Here is an 8360-nt window from a genome sequence, read left to right on the forward strand (position 1 = left end):
TCCTTCAGGCCTGAGGTGGCCCTGTAGGCACACTGACCTTCCCTCTGAGATTTTTGCAGTGACTTACTCTCAGCCTGGGATACTTAAAAGAGGAGCCCCCTTTGTGGGGTCACATTAATTTAGTCTTCTCCAAAACACAGGCTCTCCGATCCTCCAGCCCCATCTTCCTCCTTTGCTCAGGAACATCCCCACCATCTTGCTTGCTGGGGTGACATTTGTTTCAGACATGCCACATCCCCTACTCCCCTTTTTCTCCTGAAGCCCCACCCTGTATCCCATCTCTTCCCACTAAGCCCTGCCTCCTGCTTCTCCACTTTCCCCGATGCTCCGCCTTACATGCAGGCCTGAGTCAGGCCATGGTAAGAGCTGCTCCGGGAGCACTGTCTGCTGTGAGGAACCCCAGACTGCCCACTTTCCCTGGCTTGTACATCCTGGGGAGTAAAATGTGGAGGGTCTGGGGCACCCACAGTGGCTGTGGCTGTCTGGGCAGCTCTTACCATGGCCCGGCTCTGGCTTCCAGCCAGACAAGGGAGCAGAGTCTCAGTGTCAGGGTTCCCTCCCCTCTCTGAACACTGGGGTACAGATGTGGGGACCCGCATGAAAGACCCCCGAAGCTTATTTCTACCAGCTTAGGTTAAAAACTTCCCCAAAGCACAAATCCTTTCTTTTCCTTGGATGGGTACTACTGCCACCACCATGTGAGTTAGAGAAAGATTCAGGAAAAGAACCACTTGGAGTTCCTGTTTCCCTAAAATATTCCCCCCACCTCTTTACCCCCTTTTCTGGGGAGGTTTGAGAATAATCTACCAACCAAATAGGTAAACCAGGTGAGGACAGACCAGACCCTTGGGTTTTTAGGACACTAAAAACCAATCAGATTCTTAAAAAACAGAACTGTATTATAAAAACAAAATAAAACAAGCACCTCTGTAAAATCAGGATGGAAGGTAATTTTACAGGGTAATCAGGTTCAAACACAGAGGATTCCCCTCCAGGCAAACTTCAAAATTACAAAAAAAAAAAAAAGGGATAAACCTCCCTCTTAGCACAGAGAAAATTCACAAGCTAAAACAAAAGGTAAACTAACGCCTTCTCTTGCTATACTTACAATTTGTAATCTTAGAGGATTATTTCAGGTATGGTTTAGGAGAGGTTTTTTTCTTTCCTGCCTGGTCCCCCTCTTTCTCCCGAGAGAACACAAATAAAAACCTTCCCCCACAGATTTGAAAGTATCTTCTCCCCTTATTGGTCCTTTTGGTCAGGTGCCAACCAGGTTATCTGAGCTTCTTACCCCTTTACAGGTAAAGGAGGGATTTTATGCTACCCATAGCTGTATGTTTATGACACTCTGTGAAAGGGGAGTATAGGGGTGGGGCCCTGGGGGAAGAGATGAGGCAAAAGGAGGGGCCTCAGGGAAAAAGGAACCAGGATGGAATAGGTGGCCGTGGCCGTCACTCATGTTTTTTGGATCCTGTGTCACAGGTGCCAGAACCAAGTGATGAACTGACCCTTCACTTGACAAATGCCCTGATTATCCTCTCACGAAGATGTTTGCTTTTCACACTGTACACAATTGGATTCATCACGGGGGGGACCAGCAGGTAGACATAGCCCAGGAGAATCTTAAGTAAGTGAGAAGAGCTATTCCCAAATCTGTGTATCACAGCCAGGCTGACGTTTGGTGTGTAGAAGAGCAGGACGGCACACAGGTGGGAGACGCAGGTGTTCAGGGCCCTGAGGCACTCCGTGTGGGACGTGATGCTCAGCACTGTTTTGAGAATCATCATGTAAGAGAGGAAGATGAGCAGTGAGTCCAATCCAAACGTGAAGAGAGTAGTAAACAAGCCATAGATGTAGTTGACTGTGATATCCGAACAAGCCAACTTCATGACATCCTGGTGCAGGCAGTAGGAATGCGAGAGGACGTTGGCTTGACAGTATTGGAACCTTTTCAGGAGACAGGGGAATGGTAATGCTACAGCCAGCCCTCTTACCACAAACACCAACCCCATCTTGGCTATTCTCGGTGGAGTTAAGATGGAAGCATATCTCAGCGGGTTACAGATGGCAACAAAGCGGTCAAAGGCCATCAACAAGAGCACGGAAGATTCAATTTTTGCAAGAAAGTGGAGGAAGAACAGCTGCCCAAAACAAGCATTAAGGCTTATCTCCCTAGAGTTAAACAAGTATATGCCCAGGATTGTCGGTATGGTGGATATAGATAAGCTAAGGTCTGTGACAGCCAACATGGAAAGGAACATGTACATGGGCTCATGGAGGCTTGGATCTGTTTTTATAATGAACAGAATGACTGAATTTCCTACTATCGAAATAGCGTACATTAAGCTGAAGAGGATTGAGATCCAGATATGGACGTCTTCCTGCCCAGGTATCCCAGTGAGAAGGAACACTGCAGAGTTGAATTCGGTGTAATTCGCAGCTGATATAATGGGCTGGGCCATTCCAAAGAGTTTTGAGATTTACTTCCTAAAATAAAAAAGAACAGGAGACTAGATGATATTTAATGAGACATTTTTCTGCTCTCTGTGCCACTTGAGAGACTTTCAGGAGCTTAAGGAAGATCAGCAAATAAATATCCTTGGATTTGCAGCACCAATAGGAAGATAGGCACTGCCAGAGTGGATCAGACCTGCAGTTCATCTAGCCCAGTATCCAGTGACCAGTTCCAGATGATACAGAGGAAAGTGGAAGAAGCCCTGCAATAGGCAGCTATGAGATAACCTGCTCCCAGGAAAAGTGTCCCCCTGACACCAACTAGTTAGACATATTTTGTGATGTAAATCTGGAAGGTTTAGAGCTCTTCCAAGACTTTAAAAAACAAATCCTCATGACTGTAATTGGATTTTCTGGTTACCCGTATCAACCTCCAGTCCTTCTTTGAATCATACTTAGCCCTTGGCCCCATTTGTATCTTGTGGCTTTGAGTTCTACAGCCTAGTTGAGCACTGTGTGATTGTACAGTTGCGACCTTCCTAAAGACACCCTTTCTGGCCCTCCACTTCTGAGTGTGACCCGTTGTATCATATGTATCAGATGGTAAAGACATGGCAAGTGCAGTGAAAACAGTCATTCTATAGAGCTGAAAACAGTGATTCTATTTAGCTGTCCTGCATTGAAGCTACGTATAAACATGTTTTATTGCTTCTGTAGAGGTTATGATCTACCGAATCTATTAATCCTGTTTGTATACATGTCTCATTTTTGCATTCGAAGTTATGAATATTGGCTGCATACTTGTTTAATTCTGAGTAGGTTTCAGTGAAGCAGTTGGTCAGCTTCCTGAGAAAAGACTATTCTCAGTCAGTGCCCAATCAAGAAGCCATAATGCCAACAATGAACTAGGAGATGCCGATCCACATCTGGGCTTTCCCAGTAATGTGGCTTGGCTGATAGGGAACTCAGTCATGCGTGGACATGTGACTTGCCCGGGGGACCCCAAAACTCCATTTTGCAGCTGGACTTTGTATAGAGGAGTGGAGGGGGTCTCCACCCACAAGATGTTTTGTCTGTTACTACTTGGAACCTCTTAAATCCTACTTTCTGTATTTAATACAATCACTTTTCACTTTTTAATTGACCCAGAGTATGTATTAATACCTGGGCAGGGGTGCAAACAGCTGTGCATACCTCTCTATCAGTGTTATAGAGGGTGAACCAACTGATGAGTAGTTACCCTTCCCTTCATAAATATAAAGGGAAGGGTAACCACCTTTCTGTATACAGTGCTACGAAATCCCTCCTGGCCAGAAGCAAAGTCCTTTTACCTGTAAAGGGTTAAGAAGCTCAGGTAACCCGGCTGGCACCTGACCCAAAATGACCAATGAGGGGACAAGATACCTTCAAACCTGGAGGGGGGGGAAAGGCTTTTGTCTGTCTGCCTGATACCTTTGCCGGGAACAGATCAAGGATGCAAGCCTTCCAACTCCTGTAAAGTTAGTTAGTAATCTAGCAAGAAAATGAGTTAGGTTTTCTTTGTTTTGGCTTGTGAAATTCGCTGTGCTGGAGGGAATGTGTATTCCTGTTTTTTGTGTCTTTTTGTAAACTAAGGTTTTGCCTAGAGGGATTCTCTTTGTTTTGAATCTGACTGCCTGTAAGATTATCTTTCATTCTGATCTTACAGAGTTGTTCTCCTATCTCTTTTTTGTTGTTCTTCTAATAAAGTTCTGTTTTTTAAGAATCTGATTGGGTTTTTGGGTCTTAAAAATTCAAGGCTGGTTTGTGCTCACCTTGTTTATTCTCAAGCATCCCCAGGAAAGGGGGTGTAAGGGCTTGTGGGGATATTTGGGGGAAATAGGAACTCCAAGTGGTCCTGTCTCCATTCTTTGTCTAAATCACTTGGGTGGTGGCAGCATACTGTTCAAAGACAAGGCAAAATGTGTGCCTTGGGAAAGTTTTTAACCTGAGCTGGTAAAAATAAGTTTAGGGTTTTTTTCATGCGGGTCCCCACATCTGTACCCTAGAGCTTAGAGTGGGAAGGCAACTGAGAAGGGTAAAACAGATTTATTTAGGGTTTGGACCCCATTGGGAGTTGGACATCTGTGTGTTAAAGACAGGCACACTTCTGTAAGCTGCTCTCAGTTAAGCTTTCAGCAGTTTGTGGGACGTGATTTAGACCTCGGTCTGGGTTTGCAGCAGGCTAGCAGGTCTGGCTCAAACCAGGCAGGGCACTGAAGTCCGAAGCTGACAGAGCAGGAAAGCAGGAGCAGACGTAGTCCTGGCACATCAGGTGGCAGCCTCCAAGGGGGGATCTGTGATCCAATCGGCCACACTCTCCCCGTGTAAGGGTCTGTAGATTTTTAGCAAGTTACAAGGTAACACAGAGAGTTACTTCAGCTGGGCGGGGGAAGGGATGGCATCACAAAAGTGTGAATATGCAAACACTAGGTTTGCGCTAATGTCAAGCTGAGTGTGCAAGTTACTTCAGCCATGCTCATGTAACAGGTGATGGGCGTAAATTACATGCAAGCTCTGTTACACTCCCCTTTCCTGCCCCTCAGCTCTCGTGTTTGCTGAAATACAAACTATCAGTTCTTTTCTCTCAGGACTTTTTGGAAAGTCTTGCCCAGGTATTGCAGAGGGTTTGTGTTCATCACCCTGAACGTCAGTGTTAGAAAGAGCTTCTGGTCAGTGACCAGGAGACAGTATCGTACAACTAGAAAAGGAGTACTTGTGGCACCTTAGAGACTAACCAATTTATTAGAGCATAAGCTTTCGTGAGCTACAGCTCACTTCATCAGATGCATATCGTGGAAACTGCAGCAGACTTTATATATACACAGAGAATATGAAACAATACCTCCTCCCACCCCACTGTCCTGCTGGTAATAGCTTATCTAAAGTGATCATCAGGTGGGCCATTTCCAGCACAAATCCAGGTTTTCTCACCCTCCACCCCCCCACACAAATTCACTCTCCTGCTGGTAATAGCTCATCCAAACTGACCACTCTTCAAGTTTGGATTTAAACTTGAAGAGTGGTCAGTTTGGATGAGCTATTACCAGCAGGAGAGTGAGTTTGTGTGTGTATGGGGGTGGGGGGGATGTGAGAAAACCTGGATTTGTGCAGGAAATAGCCCAACTTGATTGTCATGCACATTGTGTAAAGAGTTGTCACTTTGGATGGGCTATCACCAGCAGGAGAGTGAATTTGTGTGTGAAAAGCGGTCTCTCACTCACCCCCCCGCCAGGGAGGTGGAGAGACAACACTGGAGCTACGTGCTGGCAGAGCCTATTTCTGGGCTCCAGCCATGTCGCTGAGTTCACAATGCTGAGAAGCTCTTCACACAGACACGCTCAGACATCGCTGGGGAAGTCTGAAGTCCCTCGGCCTGCCCGAGTCCCCATCAGAGTGGATCCAGAATGGAGCCAGCCTGCAGCCTTTACGCTTCACTTCACATTTTAAAGACGGTGAAACCTACCAACGTACCCAATTCCTGCTAGAAGAGAAGCCGCCAGAGGTCTTCATCCTAGAGGACAAGGAGTCATCGGAGCGGTTGCATGGGCAGCAGGCAGTCTCTGTTCAGACGGGGAGGCAGGTGTCTATATGAAGATGCCGGCACTTTCCCCTGGGGGCCACTTGGCCATTTGGGAACCTGAGATGCTTGGCTAAGTGTGCACCAGCTTTAACCCCTCTCATGACCTATGGCAGGAGACCAAATCACAGGGGACGTGTGGTGAGGCTACCCAACTGGACTGCAGTGTCAGCCCTGCTGCAGGCTCTATTCCTTGTATCTGGGCTTGTCATCCCTGTTCATATAGTTCCAGTTAGTCACAGGGCTACCTCAAAGGTGGCCGAGTGGTAATGATCATGCTGTCACAGCTGTGATCCTGCTGAAATAAAATATAATATAATATAATAGTAATTATTATTAACAACATAGGACCGGATTTCTCCCCGGCAGCCCCCTGTCCTGAATGACAAACCCAGGGTGCAGGCCAGGGAAGGGAGAGTCCACAAGGCTCCCTACATGGAAATTTCCCTTGGATTGTTCTGGGGAGGGGGGTGTTCCTTCCCTTCTCCCTTATGAATTAAAAGGGGGACGAAGGACCCAGGGATCCCCAAAGTTAGGCACAGATCTCAGTGATCCACTGGTAGCTAGACCTACCCACCCACAATCTCTGGGCCTCCACAATTGCTCTAGGAACCTCTCCAGCTCCCTGCTGGCACAGGCTGATCAGAGAAGTGCTACCAGGGCCAGTCACAGTAGCTACTGCCTGCAGGATCTGCTGGAGAGGCATTGTACAGTTTGAAGAGGGCTGCATGGAGATGGGAATTGCAGAGTGCAGCCATAGACTCAGTCAGTCCAAACTTCATTTACGTTATGACGATGAGGCAGATGAAAAGACTCTAGTTTCTCTTTGGGATCCAGGCAGTTGCAGCTGGGCAGTAACTTTCAGATTAAAATGATCCTTTTTCTATGAATACTCTGCCCAAAAAAGTGAATGAAAAGGAAACGCTTCACTTTGGGTCAAAATGTTTCATGGAGTGAAAAAAAAATTGTTTTCCAGCCCAGCTCTTGCTCAACCCATGAGCCTCTGTCCCTCATGCTACAGGACCTCACCCCTAGGTGGCAGCACTAGCCCCGAATTCGCCTCCCATGAAGAACAGGAACTTAGGGTGACCGTATTTACCAATGAGAAAACTGGAGACCCTCAGCTGCTCAACCAAGGATGTCTCCCTCCCTCACACGAGATTGTTGCACGTGGCTGAAACCCTAGAGGAGCCCACCCAGTGCTTAGGAAGCTGTCACCTTTGGCTGGAACGCTGATCTTCCCTCTCCCCCCCACATCTCACCCCGTTTCAGGGGCTGGCTTCTCCATTCACCTTCCCTGAAGATTCTTCCATTCCCCACGTTTTTCACAGAAGTGGGCATTTGTCCCATTTCCTCCTCCCAGCTGGTCAAGTCACCAAGACCAACCAAGACAAATGGCTCCTTTTGACATTAAAAAAAAGTTGGTGTGGCTGGGAGAGAACTTAAAAAAGGGACTGTCCTGGCCAAAACGGGACGTGTGGTCACCCTACCATGGATGTCTGCTAGGGTGGCTGCACCAGCTTTATAACAGAGGGAGCCCCTGGAAAAGGCTTGTCTCCACCAGCCCATCCATCGGAGGAACAATTTAAGAACAGAGGAGTGGCCATATGGATTCAGACCAATGTCCATCTACTCCCTTGTTCTGTCTTCTGACAGTGGCCAGTGCCAGGTGCTTCAGAGGGAATGGACAGAAGAGGGCAATTATCAAGCGGCCCATCCTCCGTCATCTGATCCCGTCTTCTGACAGTCAGTGGTTTTGAGACACCCACAGCATGGGGTTGCGTCCGTGACCATCTTGACTAAGAGCTGTGGAGGAAAAATCCAGTAGGCCTAAACTTCCTGTTAGGATATAGATATTCAGGCCTGTCTGCAAAGGCCTGTTGCCGGCACCCAGTGCCGAGAGGCTGAACAACAGCTTGAGTGGTTCGTTACCCGGTGTGCTACACCCAATAATCACAACGGGGTGGAGAAGCAGAAAAGTTTATTTGCAGCTGCAAAAAGGTACAGGGAGAATAAAATCTCAAATCCTGCACAACAGAGCAGGAAGTTACACAGGCTTTTATACATCCTTTTTCCCAGCATACTTATCCAATAGCAAGCTGCTCCAAGTATTCATATAGCCAGCCAATCCAGTTCCCAGCTAGTTCCCTGATTCTCTGTATCATTTGTTAAACTATACATAAAGCTGCTTTATTCAGCATTGTTCTTCCATATCTCCCCTGTTTGGCCTTGCTTAGTTTCAGGCAGTCTGACTCTGCAACATACTGTTGCAGATTCTCAGCATAACTGCTGTGTGTGCCTCCAGGCG

At 47.1% G+C, this 8360-nt stretch overlaps 1 protein-coding gene across 1 annotated transcript; it reads right to left on the reverse strand.

Moving 5' to 3' along the window:
- Window positions 1-1511: 1511 nt before the first annotated feature.
- Window positions 1512-6758, reverse strand: LOC140905603 (olfactory receptor 51G2-like). The gene is made up of 3 exons (XM_073329113.1): window positions 6626-6758; window positions 5115-5141; window positions 1512-2410 (listed from the first exon to the last, which is right to left on the reverse strand). Exons 1-3 carry the CDS (start codon window positions 6756-6758, stop codon window positions 1512-1514), a joined length of 1059 nt encoding a protein of 352 aa, XP_073185214.1.
- Window positions 6759-8360: the final 1602 nt, after the last annotated feature.

Source organism: Lepidochelys kempii, chromosome 1 (assembly GCF_965140265.1).
Source record: "Lepidochelys kempii isolate rLepKem1 chromosome 1, rLepKem1.hap2, whole genome shotgun sequence".
Taxonomy (NCBI): Eukaryota; Metazoa; Chordata; order Testudines; family Cheloniidae; genus Lepidochelys; species Lepidochelys kempii.

Coding starts and splice junctions, on each gene's coding strand:
- LOC140905603 (XM_073329113.1), bottom strand. CDS start 6,758: ATGCCTCTCCAGCAGATCCTGCAGGCAGTAGCTACTGTGACTGGCCCT. Junction 5,142..6,625: donor GGCCCAGAGATTGTGGGTGG/GTAGGTCTAGCT, acceptor GTCACTGACCAG/AAGCTCTTTCTAACACTGAC. Junction 2,411..5,114: donor TTCTAACACTGACGTTCAGG/GTGATGAACACA, acceptor TCAACTCTGCAG/TGTTCCTTCTCACTGGGATA.